The sequence below is a fragment of the Bactrocera latifrons genome, unplaced genomic scaffold, assembly GCF_001853355.1.
Source record: "Bactrocera latifrons isolate USDA-ARS-PBARC rearing strain unplaced genomic scaffold, ASM185335v1 scaffold_35, whole genome shotgun sequence".
NCBI classification, from domain to species: domain Eukaryota; kingdom Metazoa; phylum Arthropoda; class Insecta; order Diptera; family Tephritidae; genus Bactrocera; species Bactrocera latifrons.
Genome location: NW_017536990.1, coordinates 358,950 through 380,807, shown reverse-complemented (window position 1 = coordinate 380,807; position 21,858 = coordinate 358,950). Strand labels below are relative to the sequence as shown.

The 21,858-nt window shown below is 38.0% G+C and overlaps 1 protein-coding gene across 3 annotated transcripts; it reads left to right on the top strand.

Annotated features, from left to right (window-relative positions):
* Window positions 1-472: 472 nt before the first annotated feature.
* On the top strand, window positions 473-21,707 carry LOC108971603 (protein bric-a-brac 1). Of its 3 annotated transcripts, none has more exons than XM_018937780.1 (4): window positions 473-547; window positions 19,562-19,622; window positions 19,757-20,178; window positions 20,247-21,707. In XM_018937780.1, exons 2-4 carry the CDS (start codon window positions 19,568-19,570, stop codon window positions 21,399-21,401), a joined length of 1,632 nt encoding a protein of 543 aa, XP_018793325.1. In that variant the 5' UTR covers window positions 473-547; window positions 19,562-19,567; the 3' UTR covers window positions 21,402-21,707. The 3 variants fall into 3 exon arrangements, with proteins under 3 accessions (XP_018793325.1, XP_018793326.1, XP_018793324.1); XM_018937781.1 differs by having other exon boundaries at window positions 19,754-20,178; window positions 20,265-21,707; XM_018937779.1 differs by having other exon boundaries at window positions 19,754-20,178.
* Window positions 21,708-21,858: the final 151 nt, after the last annotated feature.

The window sequence follows — 21,858 nt, the reverse complement described above, 5'->3', positions numbered from 1 at the left end:
AATACCTGCAACAAACAACTTTGCTTGTGTTAAAAATTTACCATTCATACATTTATTTTACTTACATACACACACATATGTATGCACATAAATTGTTGAAATATGATCCAATTGCACTTCATTAATCGCATTATATATTGAGCTAAATGAATCGCTCGGTTATTTCATTTTAATTGAATCTGCCAAAATAATTTTTCAACATATCAGATCCCATCATGTATGCATGTAGAATTGTGTAGTTTTTTAATAAAAGAGAATGAAATAGAAAATTCAGCGTCCAATTTTAATTAAAAAACCTTGTATTTTCAAAAACGACGAATTCTCATTCTCTAGCAATGTAATTTGAGCCACATATAGAGAGCGTGATATTTTAAAGGGCTATAGATGAAGGGAAAGTCGGTTTTTAACAAAGCTCGACAAAATGTCAAGACTGGGTCTTAGTAAAAAAGAACAAAGCTGAACCGCTTGTCATTAAAGCATAAATTTAAGTATTAAATGCCTTTTTAACATCTGCTTTAAATTGCCTTGAAGTGAGCTATAAGGAAGTGTAAGTATAAATTTGTATACCCTGAAGAGGGCTTATTACGTTTAGTGCGGTTGAAAATTTTTATACTTTATCTCTAAAATATTCTAAAAAAACAAAACATAACTGAATGCATTACAGTCGGAATTTGAATATCTATGAGTTATCTCGCTTATTGGAAACATATACTTAGTGTTGTCAGGTATGGCCAACGAGTAAATTGGTGAAACTCATCGTAACCTCCAAATGTTCATATGCGACCTGGTCTACGAAAAGGGAGCTAACGTGCGAAAACTAGTTTATGACTTTTTGGATTCTATCACGTGAAAAAGCATCTCATCTTCCATCCGAATCAACTAAGATTTGACACCTAAGCCCCCTTTCCGTAGACCAGGTCACATATATTGGTAGCTAATGATAAGTCAGATGGAAAACTGAAATCAAACCATCAAACATGCATAATAATCGATTATCTAGAAGCATATTTTCAAGCACTGGATTATTATCTAAAGAATTCTTCTAATAGGCCTAACCATATTGGCTCTACCGAAATAATTTCTCTGAGATGGACGTGTGTAGATTATATATTATCAGTTTTAAAGTTATATCACGAAGCGAGAATGTTGTAATTGRCAAACTATGGCATTTCTTATCCGTACCCGACCACTAATTCATCCAAAAAGCTCTTCATTATATTTSTTTAGATAAAATAGTGTTTGCGATTGATTATTGTAATTTTTGACATATACAAGCCATATAAGGGCTTATACATACACACATAACGGTGCTAGTAATTSTGTATTTCAACAAATCAAATAGACAATTTCACTTGAAACAATTCAAAAGGCACTTTTACCTGCCATTTTCCCATCGGAACTGCTAACTTAAATGTATGTATGGATATTACAAATACATATATATACACCCACACACAACCGCTTGGTGGTACTTTTGTGGTTGACCGCACATTCAATGGTCTTTTAACAATAACATTTACCGACAATTGCTGCGCACTAACGGTAAAAATCAAATCAAAACAAATGACCTGTATTTCTATTTGTATATATGGGTATGTGTGTGTGTGTGGGTGTATGCAAATCATTGCCAATAAACACACTGACTGCTCTTGAGCACTCGAGTATTCTCAGTTTGGATGACCTTTTTAGCGCGATTTATTAGGTGCCACCGAACTGCAATGCAACAGATATGTGCTTTCAACGCAAAAAAATACAAAATGCAGCTGCACCGTGCAACTTCAATACAACTGTGCTTTATTTGATTTTATCACAATTTATTTGCGTATTTTAGCCACGTCTAGCGCAGAAAAAACGACAAAAAAATTATGGAATGCAACTGACTTGTGCGGGAATATGTACATACAAGCAAACATATCGTGCCAGCTGCGTGGCACTCACACAAGCTACATGCAACATGCATTCGAGTTGCAACTGAATGCAAAAATCGCTTGCTGCACGAAGAATTTGCTGAATTTGCGGTTAAAAAGTAGTGTCAACAACAACAACAACAGCAGTTGCCAGGCAGGTGTTGCTGAAAGGTAGTGAGCATTGACAAACAAAGTTTTGGATGCACTCGGCGCTTAGGTCATCGAATTATTTAACCTTGCAACTTACCTATCAATACTTAGCTGCGTTGCATAAGCATGTGGCAGGTAGCAGCTTGCTAGCACAATCCTTTTTTGAAAATAAATTAACATAATTAACGCATTATAGGGTGACCAATTCGAATGAAAGCTGCAACAAGTCGGGTTTTATGTCGTGTGTACTCTCCTTAAGGTTTATCGAACATATCAAACTCAAAYTACTACGAAAAGTTTTTTCAATATCAATTTCCCAAGGAGCTATTCTTGGTCTGCACCCTGTTCTTTGAAACACTGTTCAAACTAAAAATAAGGTTTAAAAAAAATATGCCTTAAAGCGATGTCTAGCCTCCATTGTACAATAAAACCTAATGCCGGCAATGCAGCTTTTGATTATATCTAGTTAATCCCGAAGAGGTTAGAGTTAGTTTTCGTTTACATCAAAAATCCTCAAACAGTCGTTCACAATATTTAAATTGTCGCAGAAGTGACAATTCTCAGTCGGACAYAAATTCGAGACCAATCCAATTATATAGATCAGAGTGTCGTGTGAACTTTACGTTAAGCCATTTAACTGAAGTTATCATTAGTGAAATGGGTAACAACAAACAGTTAGKTTTGTTTACGGAGGGATGACATTACTTTCGAATTACTCAGTTAAAAAGTGAAAATATGGCCAATAGTTTTCCTATGGTAGATTTTCAAACTGCAACCACAGTCATTACAGGTGGCAGAGTATTTTCTTAAATTTAATTAAAGTAAGGCCGCTTAAATTCAACAAAAAGATTAAATAAAATATACCCCATTAAAGTTTTAAACTCTCCTCTGGTCACTCTATTGTAAAGTAAACGTTCCAACTCCCATTGACTTCTTTCGCATCCTCCATGACCGAAGCCAATACACAGCAACCGGCGCAAATGCATAAATAAAATGTGAAAAAAAAAACAAAAACCAAAAAAAAGAAGCAACAAACGATATGTACGGTGACCTTTAGTTATAAAAACACATGTAAATAAATGCGCACACACATTTGTGCACACGTGCGTGTGTGCTTCGGCACTCATACACTTGTTTCCGTTCGATTTATTGTTTAACCGTCCGTACAAATACCGTTTCCTCATCGTCGCTCAATTGTGGGATGCTGTTGCGGTTATGGCGCTTAATGCGACGCATCGACCATCCGAGTATCCTCTGCAACTTCGCCCTTTTGCATGCATTCATTGCATTTGTTTTTACAATATACAGATATGTATACATGTATGTAYATATATGTTCGGGTGTGCATRGCACCTCGAAGTGGTTGTATTGATAACTGAGCGGTGAATTTATTTGAAATACGCTTCTTTATTCGCATTTAATCATTCGAAATCAAAGAGCACCTATGCAACATTCTCATGTCTCTAGTTGCCACAGTCTAGGTTAGCTTGGCAGAAAATTGTATGAAGAACCTCTAGTGGCTTTAAGTGAAAATTAAAGTTGTTGACTTAATAATCTACTTTTAATGAACCGCGGAACGGGCTTTTTGTATACTAAATATAGAAAAGGAATCGGATGACCAAATCTTATCTTCTATTTCTGCATGCCAAAAGTATATTCTGATTCTGTGACTTCTATTACAAACCGACCCTCGATATTATGCGGAAATGTATACTTTGTTCTGAACATGCCAAACATTTCTCCAATTGTAATCTCTGATAGCATGACCATAAGACACGCTTTGTACCTTCCTTTGTTGAAAAATTCTGCCTTCCCCGCCGTATACGATTTATAAGCTCCCTGCTCGAACCATCTTTACTCTCATCTATGGTACTACTATGCCTTTTGGTTAAAATTTTATTGTTATTTTAAACAGTTAATTTGCAATTTAAAAAAAGCTATTATACCACTCTAATGAGGTGTCCTCTTACAATCTTGTATCGAACTGAATTCGCTAACTCTTACATATAAGTTGTTTGACAAAAGTGCAGTGACTAAAGTTAGCGAGCTGTGATGGCTTGCTCTACAAATGCCCTTTTAAGGAAATTTGGAAAAGCAGATATGTCCTTAATTAATCAAAAGTCAAAAGATCATGAAAAGAATCTATTTAATTGTAAGGTTATCGGAGAGAATTTATGGGAATTGACAATATATTTGCCAATTTAGCCATTCAAGGATAAAATAGTTCAGAGACTCGAAGCCGAAACACTCCACACAACATTCTGAGTTAGACTCGCCTTTAAAGAATTCGCTTTTTCAGGAGGAACCGGAAACCTTTGTACCATTCAAATGAAGATAAAATCACAAGTCGCCAATTTGTTTATGCTCAAAGGACTGGTCTATAACACACTCCTTGCAGTTCGCGGAATTTTATGTCTAGGAATGCTTGCCCAAAAAGGAAACATTAAYTGACGGAGCCATACTTTTTTTTTTGTTTTCTAGACATGTTGCTACAAAGTATAATAGTTTTGTTYACCTAACTTTTTTGTGTTCCACCTAAAACTAATCGAAATAGATATAAAGCTATTTACTCGCGTAGAAACCGCTGTAGCCAAGTTAAAAACAACGCGCCAGTCGTTTCTTCATTTCGCATGGTGGCGCCAATTGGAGATTCAAAGCGAAGCMMACGGAATGGAGATCTTCCTACGCTTCCCCCGGCGGGTATTGCGTCAAATACTTTCAGAGCTGGAGTGTTTTCGTCCATTCGGACAACAGACGCTGAAATATGTCAATGCCGTCATACAGTTAATCGTTCCATCGTCCATCACTGCACCATATAGCAGGACGGGAATAATCAGTGACTTATAGAGTTTTGTTTTTGTTCGTCGAGAGAAGACTTTACTTTTAAATTGCCCACTTAGTCCGAAGTAGCACCTGATGGCAAGAGATATCCTACGTTAGATTTCGAGGCTGACGTTGTTGTTGGTGTTGATGCTGGTTCCTAAATAGACGAAATTTTCTACAACTTCGAAGTTATGATTGTCAAAAGAGATGAGGGTACCTAGTCGCGAGTGCGGCGAYTGTTTGTTTGATGACAGGAGATATTTCGTCTTGCCCYYGTTCACCACCAGACCCATTTGCTTCGCTGTCTTATCCATTCTGGAGAAAGGAGAACTAAAGGCGCGGTTGTTAAGGCCAATGAATATCATCAGCATACGCCAGCAACTGTACACTGTTATAGTACATTGTACCTTCTCGGTTTAGTTCTGCAGCTCAAATTATTTTCTCCAAAAGAAGGTTGTATGAAACCGTATTAGTTTTGCGGGGATACCAAACTCAAATATCGCGGCATAAAGGCTGCTCCTTTCCGTGCTGTCAAATCCAGCTTTGAAATCAACGAAGAGGGGGAGTGAGTCAATTCCCTTTTCACGGGTCTTTTCCAAGATTTGGCACATGATGAATATCTGGTCGGTTGTTGATTTTCCAGGTCTAAAGCCACACTGGTAAGGTCCAATCAGTTTGTTGATGGTGGGCTTTAATTTTTCCACAATACGCTCGATAGAACCTTATACGCGATGCTGAGGGGGGMTTATCCCACTATAGTTAGCGCAAATTGGGGGGCCTAACTTTTTGTGAATTGGGCAGAGCATACTTAAATTCCAATCGTTGGACATACCTTCATCCGACCATATTTTACAAATAAGCTGATGCTCATCAATTCTTCGCCGCCGTGTTTGAATAGCTCGGCTGGTAATCCATCGGCCACCGCCACTTTGTTGTTCTTCAGACGGGCAATGGAACATCTGCTCCATCGTCCTCCATTGGGGAATCGGGTTCGCCTTCTCCTGACGTTATGCATTCTCTGCCATTCAGCAGTGTGGAGACGTGTACTCTCCACAATTTTAGTACGCTCTGGGCATCGGTTACTAGGTCACCTCATTGGGTCCTACAAGTGTATATATATACACGACGAGAAAAGTTGAAATCCGAATTCTGCCTCTCCGTCCGTTCAACTCCCTATACCACATCTGTATAATGATTTTCGTTTTCCTAACAAACCCTATGTCGAATATGTCGCTCAGTGTATCAGTTACCATACATGTATATAACTGCTTGCATTCCGAACCTCTGGTTGACGTTTTGCACCTTAAAGCATTTTTGGCTTTGAAATTTTCAAGTTGCAATAGTATAATTGTTCTCAACCCAAACTTGTTGTCTTTGAGAGTATACCGAGGCTCGWAAATACCCRTCAAAACRCCATCAAAAATTTGAAATTTTCAAGTTGCAATAGTACAATTGTTCTCAACCCAAACTTGTTGTCTTTGAGAGTATACCGAGGCTCGTAAATACCCGTCAAAACGCCATCAAAAAATTCAAAGAAAAAAATTCGGTACCAGGTGGTTACAATGTCGGATTATTTAAATAAATATTAAATTACAGAACACCACTAGCCACATAAAAACTGTATTATCCCTAAATAAAATTCTTTCAAATAAAAAAAAAGAATTCAAAATCTATATATTTTCAATTTTAGTTAAAAATGTAGGAAATAGTAAATAAATATTATATGTATATTAAAAAAATGTGTAAAAAAAAAATTATATTCATACGAATTAAAGTTAATGGTGTTAGCTACTAACCTCAAACAAGCAATCGTTCATTTTATACACTAGAATTCTATGCTAGCAATATTCAAACAACTCGTGCGAAATTCCCCTCCCCTTCAACAAATGTCTATTGCATTTGTGATAAAAGTTTACGCAATTTACGCCTGGTACGAGTCCTTTTTTCAATGGAACTTTATAGGAAATTGGCGCTAAATCGCAATTATTTAGTTTTTGTTTTCGCGAAGTTGTTTGTTGATTTCGTTTTTCATTATTTTTTGTTTTTAGTTCTTTTTTTTTTGTTTTCAAATATCTACACTGAAACCACTAAACGCATTGCGGAAAAGTTTACTCGATGCTTTTGAGAATAGCAAGAAACAATAAAAACTAAAAGTAAAACAAAAACAAAAAATAGCAAGGAAATTCCATTATAATGCGATTTCAAACAAATTAGTGGAATGCAATATGTAACGCATTCAACGATACAAACAAATTAGAATGAAATGCTCGCACACACACGCACTCATATTTCAACATACAAACACACTTCGGTAGTGTTGGTTGGCGAAACTTTTTGCACGCAGATAAACGCACATACTCAAGCGCATACACGCACATACGTGCATCCTATTTATATGACTCATTTTAGCTAAGAAGGCGAGAAAAATTCGCCTTGCTCCGCTTCGCACTAACAAGCTCGAAATGCCTGAAAAGCTTTCATACGAAGCTTACATAAGTGCTTATACCAACATGCTTGCTGTGTATTTGCTGCTATACTTATAATGAAATTTGTTTTAGTTTTAGTGTTAAACTCCTATTAAAAGTCAGCATTACCTTGCTAGCCACTAAACTTAACAACAAAAACAATAAAGGATAAAGTATAAATAACTGCATGCAACTAATAATGAAGCAAGCCCAACTTCAGCTGATAATAATAACAGTTTGTAATTGCGGTAAATAATAATAATAGCTTAGCTCATTCATTAAAAGGAAATTTCTCTTCAAATATTAATTCTGCCAAATGAGGAAAGCTGAGTCGCGGTTTTCATAACGTCAAATTCAAAGGCAGACGTCGTCAAATTTAAGTTTTGTTGCTTTTTATAACCAAATTTTTCGAATGAATAAAATATGGCTACTGCACATTATTTTTTGAAATTTCAGCACAATCAAACTGTCATCTTATGGTCAGGTGAATGCACTAAAATTAAATTATTAAAAAAAATATTAGAGATATTAAATTTGAAATATCAAAAACCGTGCATTAATTGWTGCATGAATTTACAAAGTCGCAGCTACCAAAAATCAAGTCTTAAAATCATTAAACCACCTTGGCAACTTTCCTTACTCGGTTTCATAGCTATCAGTCAATATTACATTACATAAGGTCAATCCTACATTTTCGATTAATTTGCTATCCTTACAAATATGTAGACTGCATAAATAGATATGTATATAGATATTACGTAAGCTTACGTAAGAAAGCCAATAAATTTCAAACAGCACAGAAATATTTGAAGTACTATAAATTTACTCAGGAAATTGCTCTCGTCCTGCTTTTAATGATTATAGGAATATTTACAAGAATATTTGTTTAGGTATTTTATCACAACTGCTTAGACCATTAGACGGAGTCAATAAACAATTAAAGTTCGCAACTTCAATAAAATTTGGAAAGTAATGTTCCCAAAGGAAATATGTAATGTACATATATGTACATATCTACAAAAGTAGTTCGATAAAATTATTCAAATATATTTTTAAGGGATACTTGCTATTCGATGTTATATATCAGTCGTTGCGTAAGTGCGAACGGGTTACTCTATATAAGGTTAGAAAGATAAGACTTCTTACTAAATAATTTCTCAAGCAGTTTTGTGATTGTCATTTTGAGATCATCCACTATGAAACGCTCCCCAACATTAAACCGCTTAATTTGGAACTATCTTGTCAACAATTGGACCGTCTGAAGGAAGCATTTGCCCAGAAGTGTTCAGCTTTGGCCAATAAGAGAGGAAAAGTGTTATATCAAAATAACGAAAGGTCACACAGATCGAGATTGAGAGGTTCTTATATGTCCGCATCAATTGACTACTACTTGATTTTGTCTTCGGTGAATCATTTYGGTGGTGAAAAATTCACCTCAGAAGAAGCGTCGGAATATGTACTATATATATGTTTCAWAAAAATAAACATTTTAGTTTATTCATCTTTTTACGTTTAGAGCAGCTTGGATACGAAATCCCACAAGAAAAATGGTTATAGACCTTCTATTTCCTACAAAATACACAAAACCAAATATTTTTCAGATATTTGGAAGCGGTGGAATTTATCCAGATGACCTTACCGTTACAATTAAGAACTCAACCAATCAACCAATTTTTCAAAATGAAAAGCGAAAAAACCTTCATTTTTTTAAMCCATCCTAATATACAAATAATATATAAATCCATCTTACAGTTCCCAACTACCATCACAAATGCCATAACCGGCACCATTGCTAGCTAAAGCTTACGTCTTTTTTTCGAACTTTATTCCAGATCAATAAACTCTGCAGTCGGTGCAAAAAATAATAATATATGAATATGTAACTCCTGCCACAAATACTCAMGTTACAGCTTACCAAGACATGCTACAACATTTGCACATGCTTACTTGTTTTGCCATTTTGTTGTAATTTTATTGCAGTTGTTGTAATTTATTTTCAAGTGCGCAGATTTTGCAAAGTTGAGAATTTTATTTATTTTATTGTGCGCGCAACAGCGCGACGCCGAAGCTGCAAGCGCTGATTAGAAACTACAAATGCACACATATTCAAATGCACCTACCTGTGTGTGGTTATGTGTGTGTAGTTCTATGACTCTGCCTGCCTATGAATATCCTACGCTTCAATATCCTTTCACTTAACTGCAAATATATTTGTGTGCTGCTCACATGTAGAACTGTCTGTTGGTGTATTAAAGGTTTTCGACTCAAGTGTATATATGTACATATGTGTGCGGCCTCCTGGAGGGGTGCAGTTGTTGATTATTATTTTTTACGTTGCAGAAAATCAAATTTAATCACTACAGTAGTTGATGGGGAACACTGCTGCCATTCACTCATATGTTGTATATACATATGTATGTGTGTGTGTGTTTCTATTTGTATCGATGTATTCGTAAATCTATGCATCCACAGCCGCTTGCACCCACGCAGTCAACAGCCTATCGCAATCCAAGCAACACACACACACAACAGAAGGCAAGAGTGTGCGTGTGAGCATGACTGTGTTGTTGCGCTGCAAMCCCACTTATGTTGTATTAAACATTTTGCAAATATATTCACGCTAATTAATTTTTGGTTTTCTAACTTCGATGATTTCCGTTCGAGCATTTTACGTTATTTGCGATTTCCGCAACACTTGGCGCCGGCCTCCTGATGGAGTACTTTGTGCAAATTCTGCGCGAATACTCRTACGAATGTAYGTATGTATATACATATATGTGTGTGTGRGTGCACCAGCTGTGAATTTATTAAATTTGGCGTACACTTGAAGACCCTTCACCTATGTTTAAATGCGTGTGTTTGTAGACACTTGCCGCCTTCTGCTTTTGGGGATGCAATCAAGTAAGTCACCAGGCACGAGCCGACACTCCCAACAACACCCACACATACAGTAACTCTTACACCGACTAGTTGTTGTCCGCACGCATAAGTGCTCTTCGACGACACCGCAAAGTGGTTGCAATCTTAGCGTACGCCAGACTCACAGAGCTTYCCYCAACAGACCGCTATAAAAAGCATTGGCAGAAACATCCAGACAAACATCTACACATGTAATACCATATGGGCAAATATGCGCGCGACACATTTCATTAACCCCCGGTATTTTTTGGTGTCGCCGCTAAGAAAAAGGGTTTTTTCACACTCAATTACCGCGGTTTAACGCCTCAATAAATAGCAGTGGTTATTTTCAAGAATCACTATTGCTTATACACACACAATGCCAGCGAAGTGCGGCACTTGAGCGATGAGTGCGCCATGAATGTTCGTATGTGTTTGTGTGTCTGCGCATGGGTGCTAAAGAACACATTTTAAAATCCTTGATTTTCCAAAGCATTCTATTCGCTTAAGTGAGGCGTAAATATAACGATTTCGTTGCAGGCGTTCGAACGGTGCCTTCATAATCGAGCCGGGTGCCACCCATTTCCCGATGCATCTCAGCAAACACAACTGCGACTGGGGTAATAGGTAAGATTTTTTATCCGGATGGCAATTGTTATACATTTTTACAACGATTTCCWTTAGATTACCTTCTTTGAAGTTACTGAAGCTAAGATTTTTTGCTGATTCCTTAGTAGTTGTATATAAAATGTTAGCTTTAGAGCAATTTCGTTAATATTTAAAGCTAAACCACATTACTTTTGAGAAGTTTTGCGATCTTTATTTGGGTATGGGTTACATTATCCTTTGACATTGCGCAGGTATACTGTAGGCCTAATTTTCAGGCAATTTTTAAATATAATTCTGCAAATATATCTTTCATATTGTCTGATATAACMGGAAATACTTAAATTAGTTTTATGGATGCTATGAGTAGTTTTTTAACTTTAAGACACATTTTTACCTGAAAAAGATGATCTATGAGTTTCACTATGAAATCTGATATGGCATAAAGTAATTATACTATATATAATAGTTACATGTAACAATATTATGAAACTTAAAATTTTAAAGGATATAWTCGGAATAAAGTATTGACCCGATTTTCCCATTTTTTATTAACTGTAAAATATGCTCTTTGAGTTTCAGTAATGTGGCTCATGGATTGAACGATATTTTTAGTCGGAAAGATCAGCCATTGGCACTGSGGTCCAAATGATCGGTATTTGGGGGCTTGTTATCCAAGTTATCCAATTTCTTCAAATTAAGATATAATAGCTTTACTAGTGCTTGATGTAAGGTGAAAGAATGAGACCCTTAAGCATCATCCCAACTCTAAAATGTAATGAATCGGACGGAGTTATGAATTATTGCACTTTTGAAATTTCCACTTAACCGCTATATGGACGTGCTTGTGATCCTATTTTTTTCCGTTACCACTCAGTATGAGGAAATGTGAGGAAAACTTGTTCTCAATTTTGATTGACTAGTGGTTTGTAAAAAATGTACGTAAAACCTCCTAGAAGTGGAGCCACACATAATTTCAATTTCTTTTTTAGCAAAAGTGCTGCTCCGCTCGCTTCTTTTAAKTTTTAGTTCTTTTCTCGATTTTTCAGCTGATTTCCGATATGTGGATACGTGTGAGCCCTTCAATTTCTTTTCCATATTCTTCACAACATGAAGTACACGAGTAATCACCCTCTCAAGTGAACCACAACGCCGCACATCGGGTGAGCTCGGCACTTCCGCTGGCCAAGGTTTGACTGTAGCCACCAATACAAACACATGTAGATATACCCACACACACACATGTGAACTGATGAACACTTACATTTATGTATGGCGTATTAGCTCGTATGTGTACGTAACTGAATTATGTAAATTGATCGATTTCTCGGCAATTGTCAATTTGTTAATTTGCGATTGATTGATTGAATTTGATTTTATTATTTAAACAGCGTTGGTCCGGCTAAGGCAAAGCGAACATAGTAAGTACCCCAGCCGAACTAAATCACGTGAATACTCCGAGCCCGAGTACCAAAATCGCACACACGCGCATACATGCAAGCACATGGGTTTGTATGGGGGATGCTGCTGGGCTTCTACACCCGTTATTGGCGGCAACAACGCGACCAACTAATGTCAATCTAAAATTCACCGAATATGCAACGGCAAACGCTGCAACCAAGTTGAGCGCACAAAGCACAGACATTAACTAGAAACGCATACACACACACACATGCATGTAGTGAACATAGGTACTGGACAAGTGTGCGACGTTTCAGCACAGCAGCAACTAAACTGCACTCAAATATGTACGTGCGCACACATACACATACATATGCGTGTGTAATTGTGCCGTTGTATGGCCAATATACCTTCTATAACTTTACATGCTGATCGATTCGACCAGGTTAGCTGCCCGCTGGCAGTTTGTAGCAATTTCTGTTGCACTTATTGTTGCTGCTGTTGTTGCTCGGCTGCTTAGCCGCCACTGGTTATTAACAATGCACGCAAATGCATTTCACCAGCCAYACCTCGCACACCGTCGTCTGCCTTTCTGCCTTTGAGAACCTCCTACTGGCCCTCACTCACACCGCCTACTTACCCCTTTGTCGATTCATCAGTCGTTACCGGCGTCTAGTACATCATTTATAACGCCGTGCGATGGTGGCGASCGGGCTGCATTCGTCAACATTGTCGCCGCGGTGGAAACTGCCGCCATTGCTGTGGCATCGGGGAGCGGGGTGCGGTGGCCGGCATTTCACTTAATTTCGTCTCTATGAATGGTGGTCATGCCGTTGAGTCATATTTATAMAYAGCTGTTGCTGTTGTTATTATTTTAGTGTTGCACCTCGCGAATTAACTGCGGCTGCTCCGCAACAGACACTTTGACAGCGGCAACAACAAAGTACTAAGAGGCTCGCCGGTTAATGCTGTTGGCGAGCATTACTATAAAATCTGTAGTGCAACAACAGCAGCAACAAGAATAGTTGCCGGTCTTGTGTCTCGGGGTAAACTCCGCCTTTGCGATTGACCAGCGCAATGAACGCACACACACTTATCCAAATGTAATTTCAAGCACAGCCAAAGCCCGTATGAGAGTCCAAGCCGTAAAAGCGAACGCTTCGGCTAGATTCTGTACGGTTTGGGGATCGCCACATCGCACCGCACTGAATTATTTATATGCGTTTCCGTAGGAGGCCGCACATTTGACATTAGTTGTGACATTAAGTATGAACACACTATGCTTGTGGGTATGTTTGTTTGCCGATTCGCGTATTTGGCAACAACAACTACAATACCCAACAACTGCGGAGGAATGTRGCCAAAGCGGCCGATTGCCGAATAGACGTAAATATTGCAGTTTCGTGTGTCTTTAAGCGCTAAGACACATTAACTAATAAACTGAACAGGAGCGGATCAGACAGCGGATGGGAACTATGGGTCAGAAGTTCCTGCAAGAGGGGCCGAGTAAAACATAACAGATGTGGATGTATTGACGGAAATGTATATGATGGAAATTTTCGGTAAGAGAAAAAGAAAAAAATATTTTTAGAAAGAAAAACTTCGTTCTATATTAACTTTTTAAATAGTTTTCTCATGGCTTGGCTCAGTATTGTTAGAGTAGATATCTAAAGTGCCATATTTTACACTTTATGTTTGATGCAAGCGAAGACGCAAATCAGGTGGCTGAGACCGTAAATAGTGTTTGTGGTGCTTAAACTGTAACGATACAAAACGTGCAATTCGGATTTCGTCGATGCCGTCCCGATAATTTTGTTGTCAAAGATGCTCCGCACGGGAAATTTGATGGGGAAAAATTCACCTCAAAGAAGCTTGTGAAATTCGACTCGAGGATTTCTACCTTCAACTTTAAAAAAACTAATGGAATTTTACTAGACCTAAAATATTGCTTACGGGAGTCATTTGACTAATTTCTATGAGCCTCTTTTTTCCTGGRTTCCATAATTCATCTATACTATATGGCCTTACAAGCAAATATTATATATGCTCATAAATTTATCTATTTCGCAAAATTATATATTGAAATAACTCCACTAGAATATACAATATATCTGTGGTAAATTGTTAAAGAAGCTTAAGTCAATTTAAACTGAGTTTTATATTTCTATTCTCAGTCAAAATCAACGCATATTTTGCAAACTTACTTCAAGCTAATTTTAAGCTGAYACTTCCAAGTTGTTGCTTGAGCTAAAATATTATACAATATCAGGTTTTGAATAAATTTATCAAGTTGGTGCAATTTATCGCCAGTAAAATATTCCTTACGCTAATAATCACAGATATGCAGCTACAACCGCGCTTATATCTACATATGTATGTTTTTGTTGTTGTCTGTGGTTTGTGCTATTGTTAATTTGGTCAAATACTATAACATATAATGATATGTAATCAGCAGCTTTGAATGCGGTGCGCTTTCTGTTACTAATTACAGTGGTCTCTATACCAAAGAGCCATATTCGCAGTTCCTATACCTGTATAAACATACATACAACGATTATATATCCGTACACTTAACTTAATAAGCATAACTTAAATTAATTACAGCGACATATTAAACTTCAAGCAAATAGCAAATTATAGCAGGTATCGAGCAGATTCGGTCTGAAGAAATACATAACTTAGCGAATAACATATAGTATGTAAATATTTGCATTTAACGGTATTGAGATAGATATCTATAATTACATATATATGTAAGTATTTTGGTGTCTGTGATAAACATTTTAGTCAGCTTTCAGCTTAAAGTTTTTAATAAGTAAGCCATACATTACATAGATACTTTCTCTGCTCCTATTTTCTGCTATCATCTTAAGATCGTTTTAAGATTTTCCGTATTTATCATTTTTTTAGAAGGATCCGCGTCGTCATAGGGCTGCTATTCTATGACTTCGTTGTGGGCTGCAATTCAGAACTTGTCAGCGAATTTTTGTAGCATCTTTTCGCAGTGTGTGACCTATCCATCTTGGATTTTTATATAGGTCGTCATTGATGATGACTTTGGACCGCCACACCTTGAAGATACGTCAATTCAAGTTATCACCTAGAATAAATGAGCATTAATAATTTAATTATTTTGTCATCAAAAAATGGATKTGCTTCGAATTATAAATAAAATGGCAAAATTAAGTACCCAAATTTACAGTATATCCACATAGTTGGCATCTCCTTTGCCACTTTTATATACACTTTTTATTCGCAAATGGTAATTTTGCGAATAGTCAGGTGACTCCATAAGCCTTAAAAATTTGTGTGAGAAAACAGAGCTCGAAAGAAGACCTCAACTTCAATCAACTAGAAAACTTGTGATAACAGCAAGAACGCTAAAAAAAAAGATATCAACATCTCTTATTGATCAACTCAACACAATTTTGTTATGAACCATGTCAATGGTCGACTCATACCTCAATGCGATGTCAAATTTTGATTGTGTCTGACTTTTTGACCAAACCAGATTTAGCCACCTGTCACTTTTTCTGTTTTCGAAACTTAAAGGAGAGCAAGCCATGACTAACAGCAACGTCAGATATATGACGGCATTGACATAATTCAGCGAATTAAAAGACAGTGGCTAGGCTAGCTAGGTCATATCGTCCGAATGGACGAAAACACGTGAGCTCTGAAATTATTCAGTACCCGTCGAGGGAAGCAGAGGAAGRGCAAGACCTCCACTCCGTCGCGAAGACCAGGTGAAGAGGGACCTAGATTCGCTTGGAATCTCCAATTGGCGCCACACAGCAAAAAGATGAAACGACCGGCGCGCTGTTATTAACTCAGCTAAAACCGCGTAAGTGGTGTCTATGCCATTAATATTTCGAGCCGATTGACGCCGCTTGACTCGCAGCATAACATGGTTGAACAATGACAAACATAGAGTCTGTACATCCCTTTCAGTGCAATATTTAGAAGCTAAGATAAACGACATAAAAGACGGGAAGTACAGTGTAAGATACAGAGGGTTACCAACCTTACTTAACTTCTATAAAAATATATATGTATTTTTTTATTTATAATAATGTATAGTTACAAATATAATAGTGGTTTCAAGATTACTTCAGTTTACAGAGAAACATATATATTTTTAATTTGACCGCAGGCGGGTGTAAAATTAAGAATAAATTTCCACTTAGTTTTACTGCAGTTGAACATTACACAAATCTGCCAGCAATACATAAAAGCAACTTTTAACTTCCGCTTTCTAGCAGTTTCGTTGTTATTAAGTGACCACTAGGCGTATGAGTAATTTTTTTTGCTCATTTCTCTTTAAGCGAAGCACAGGCACTCAATTCACATATAAAAATCTATTTATTCCATAATATTCTAACAAAGCGCCAGCACTRTGGCGAACTCGCATAATGAAGCAATTATTTAAAACGCAGTGAAATTGCGCTCCTGTTACTATTGTTGTTGTTGCATTGCTTTACAACTTTGTCATTACGTTAAAAATGCTTAAAAGCACGCTCGCATGGCATTTGCAACTGGTAAGGGTGTGTATATGGGAATGTGTATGTCTGTGTGAGTATATGTATGTATGTTTACCGGAGAAATGTAGCTTTGCGGAAATATTCAGCAGACAATCGCTAGCTCTAATATATGTATTTGTAAAAATTATTGCATGCAGCCACAAGCACCTAGAGCCAGTAAGTGTATGTGAATATGTGCATGCGTGTGTAAGCACCAATTTTATTTGCTAATATGTAAATAACATTTGAAGAGGTGCCATGGCTCTCGATAACTCCTTGAAGTATGCCTGCCACAGCGGGTCGGTTGTAGGAGGTTATGCGACTGCTGCGGCCACTTTTGCACATTTTTCTCTACTACTTTTGCTTCTTCTGCCTGTTACTTCCGCTATTTCGTTTGGCTCTGGCAACAATTGCATATTACGGCGCTTAAGTGATGGGGGCGTAGCACGAGACGTCATAATCATGCATATGTAAATATATGTGCCATACTAAAAACAATAAGAACAATTCAACAGAACACACGCGCACACATATGTGTGTTACCATTTATGCTTGGCTTAATTGTTCAACTACAAAAGTTTTCCTTTTATTCGCCTGTATTTTTTATGCTAAATGTTTAAGTGAAATTGCAAATTATTCTGCCATCCCCCACTTCCCCTAGCTTTAGCCACTCGAGARCTGAATATATTGAAAAGACCTGGTGTACACCAATGCATCCCACCGCCCCCAGCACTTGTGAAAAATGTTACTTTGTTATGCAATTAGTCGATTTAGTTAAAAGTTGAGAATCTTTTATTACGAACTGCAGTCATTCACATTGTTACATTGATATAGTATATTGGTGYATTGGCTGCCTACTTGAGCGCCCGCACACACTCACACATGTTCACATGCTCTGCTGCAAGCGTTAGTGGCTTTGAGCGAGAGCGTTGCACCTCGGTGATTTGTTTTCCTGCATTTTTTATCCGACAACTGGGGTAACTCGTTACACACTCATATRCACAAACACGGTTCTTTTTAACTGCTTGCATTTGCAGTATTTGTTTATTAACATACTCTTATATTTGCTTACATAAGTACTATATGCATGTGGGTCGATTTTAACAAGTCAATGAATGTTGCAAAAGTGTGACAAAGCACAAGCGGTGCACATCCAGCAGCAATAATGAATGTATAGATTGGAGGATGGTACGTTTTTTCCACAAAATACCTTTTAATTCCAAATAAAGGCCTCTTAAATTTATCATACAAGTCTACACACACTCCAAATTTTGGACTTTTTAAAGTTGTTTCATATGGGCAAGTTCTGCCTTTGAAGGCGGGGTAAAAACTGAACGATTTGAATGGCTCCCTAGAGTATAAAATGTTCAGTTGCARCCGTTCCTTCCTTGTTTAGCCCTTCCGTATTTATTTCAAATAACCTCCAAGTCTAAAAAACCCAATTTTAATTTTTTTATTTCAATCTTTTTCAAAGGACTCATAGTTTTTCCGGAAATCGATATAAACACCTTTTTAACTTTAGAGATTCAAACGTTCTCTCCTCCTCTTCTTGCCTACCGCAGATTGCCTGCAATTTTTTTTTTGTCACTGCATCTATTTGCTGCACCTCTTTGAACCAATTGATACCAGACAAGRTTACAGAGGTGAGGATCTTGTCACTGTGGATATCTCCCACGCTTTTACTGCAATCGAGAGAAAATGTGCGAAGGCGCATAGGCAAAGACAATGTTAACAACTTATTAGCCTGTCTCTTATACACATCTAGATGTGTATAAGAGACAGAGATTACAGAGGTGAGGATCTTGTCACTGTGGATATCTCCCACGCTTTTACTGCAATCGAGAGAAAATGTGCGAAGGCGCATAGGCAAAGACAATGTTAACAACTTATTAGCTGGCGGCATATAGAATTATTTTACAACGAATGAACTTGATGAAGACGCTTCTGTCGAGTGGTAGAGTAACTAAGTAGAACAAGAAAAAAACCAAAGCTATAATACTCTTAACAAATACAAAAGATTCCATACAATAAGTTTCAGCAGTCAGTTTGTATGGTAACTTTATGCTATAGTGAATTCATCTAAACAACTTCTTCAGAGATAGCACTGYTATATACGACAATAATCTAGGTCAAATTTCGTGAAGATTTATCGTAAAATGAAAAAGTTTGCCACTTTATTCCGATCGTTCAATTGTATGGCAGCTATATGCTATCTGATATGAACCGCTTCTTAGCAAGAAAAGGACGGGACCAAAATCTCAGATCGATGCTTCAAAAACCCAGGGACTAATTAACATTTTGTGAACAGAACAAATTGTTTTTGTCAAATATAGTATTTCTGTATTCTACTCAATGTTTATTAACGGTCGACCTAAAGGGAATATTGAGAATATACGCTCTAATAATTTCCGAGCACTCCATCTTTACTTCTTTGAGTTAGTATAGAGTAAGAGAAGGAAATGGCAAATYCCTTCACGTAAATTTTCTACGATCGACGGTGTTAATACTTATTCTCTCTGAGCAATCAAATGAATTAGAAAAACGATATGAAACGTTTATATTTTCGTAGACACCTACTTACTCTTGTCGATAAGCATTATTATACCTCTTTAAAGTAGAATGGAAAAAAATAAGAATATTTGTGTAATTCATCGGCAGATTGGAGAGGATATCTTATAAAAGTGTATCTGGACGTGCTGCAACAGATTTTCTAGTATCATCCATAACAAATAAATATATTACATCTTCCGAGTTTCAAGTCARACTATAGCAAATTCCGTCTCCTTTCCAGGCCAAAATGCTGGAGAACTCACACGCTTGGATGGGCGCTTCAAGCTCTTCAACAATAGCAGGTATATAAACGAAGTCTTAACTTRATAAACTTTGCGTTTAAAAAACATTCAAAATGAAGCTGTCTAAGTTTGCATTTTCATAGCCTACAATTGACTTACTATATCGCAATCTGCTTTTACATTTCTTTCAGCAGAYAGCTATCAATATCAATTGCAATCCATGTGGCAGAAATGTTGGAACACTAATCAAAGTCTCATGCATCACCTGCGCTTCCGCGAACGTGGCCCACTGAAATCGTGGCGCCCCGAAACAATGGCCGAGGCTATATTTAGCGTGCTCAAGGAGGGACTCTCACTATCGCAGGCGGCACGCAAATACGACATACCCTACCCGACATTTGTATTGTATGCGAATCGTGTACATAACATGCTCGGCCCTTCCATTGATGGTGGACCGGATTTACGACCAAAGGGTCGTGGTCGTCCGCAGCGCATATTGCTTGGCATTTGGCCGGATGAACATATTAAGGGTGTCATTAAGACAGTTGTCTTCCGCGATGCAAAGGATCTCAAGGATGATAGCATAGTTCCACATTTACCTTATGGTCGGCACTCGGTAAGTGTCGGACTATCATCAATTTTGCTGGTTATGCACAGCATTACTAACTATATTAGTATTTCTAGCCCATGTTTCCATTTCAGGATGGTCCGCTTAACTACCCTGGTATGAGTGGTCCCTGTCCGAATGGTGTGCCCACACCCACTGGTGATCAGATGTCGCAAGAAGCCACCGCTGCCGCTGTGGCCGCCGTAGCACACAATATACGCCAGCAAATGCAATTGGCTGCAGCCGTACAACATCAACATCCGTCGGAGGGCCCTACGGGACCTGGTTTATTTAATATACCTCCTCATTTGCAACCACATTTAGCCGCCGCAACATCAGCTGGAACTGGTGGCGCTGCGCCAGGTGTGCATGGCTCTGTACCGCTACCAAAGACGAGCATATCTCCGGCGTTGAGTACCACATCGAACCCTAGCGCGGGCACAATGCTTGGACCGCGACATGCTCCATCGCCCTGCGGTCCTGGTTTATCCGGTCTTCCGCCGAACATACCGCCCAGCATGGCGATGGCGCTGCATATGGGACGTTGCGATCCAACCGGTGTACTCAGCCAACAGCAACAACATCAGTTGCAACACCTACACATGCAACAACAGCAAGCATTACAACAGCAACAACAACAGCAGCAGCATCATCAGCAACAGCATCAGCAGCAACAACACGGGTTTGGTTACGGTGTTAGTTCCATGCCTCATCATGGCGCAGCCTCAGCATCAGCAACAGCAACATCATCTTCCAGTCAACATTACCAACAGCACCAACTCCAGCACCAGCAGCCACAAGCTCAACAACAACAGTTGCATCAACATCAGCAACACCACCAATCGGCGAGTGTTAGTGCAACAGCGACAAAAGCGAAATGCCCCTCCCCCTCATCGTTGCTCGAACATCGTCGCAGCAGTCCAAGCGGCAATTCACACCTACACTCTACACTCACGGAGTTAGGATTAGATATGGGCTATAAGACAACGCGTAGCAGCGCTTACTCACCAACTCGTCTCTTCTCCGAAGACTTGGCAGCTTTGGTGGGAGCTAGCGAAGACTCACCTCCAGGCACAACGGCGTCCTCCACAAATGTTAGCAGTACCAGCACAGTGACGACACCGGCAATGTCCGGCAGTCACGCGGATGTTAGCATTACATCGAGTGCAGCGAGCGGTAATATAAGTTCCAGTAATATAAAAATCGAACCCATCACGACAAGTAGYGAATAAACAAAATACTTTCCTATTTAAGATGTCGTTAGGTTCAATCGATTTAATTTATTTGTAACAATCAGTTTGGAGGCATACTTTTTTGGGAGAGAAATTTTCACGTTATCAAAATTTGTGTTAAAAATTCGTTGTCCTTTTAAAGTTCTTTACTCTTGTTGATTATAAAAATAAATAAATCTTTGTCTGACTCGTTTTAAACTTGTTATACTTTGATTTTCTAGAGTTCTCTGCAACGCAACGTTCGCGGACAAAATTATTTTCAGAACTTTAGTGCCACAAACCACCGCTAGTTTTATACGATCCAGAGAAGCGATAGGCAAGCAAATAWTTTTAATATTTTGTTAAACTGTTACTCACCCTCTTCATTTGTTACAATACCTTCATACCTTCATTAAGAAATGAATGAACTGACCTAAGACAAATTCTAGTAAGATCCTCAATGGTCAACCTTATACTT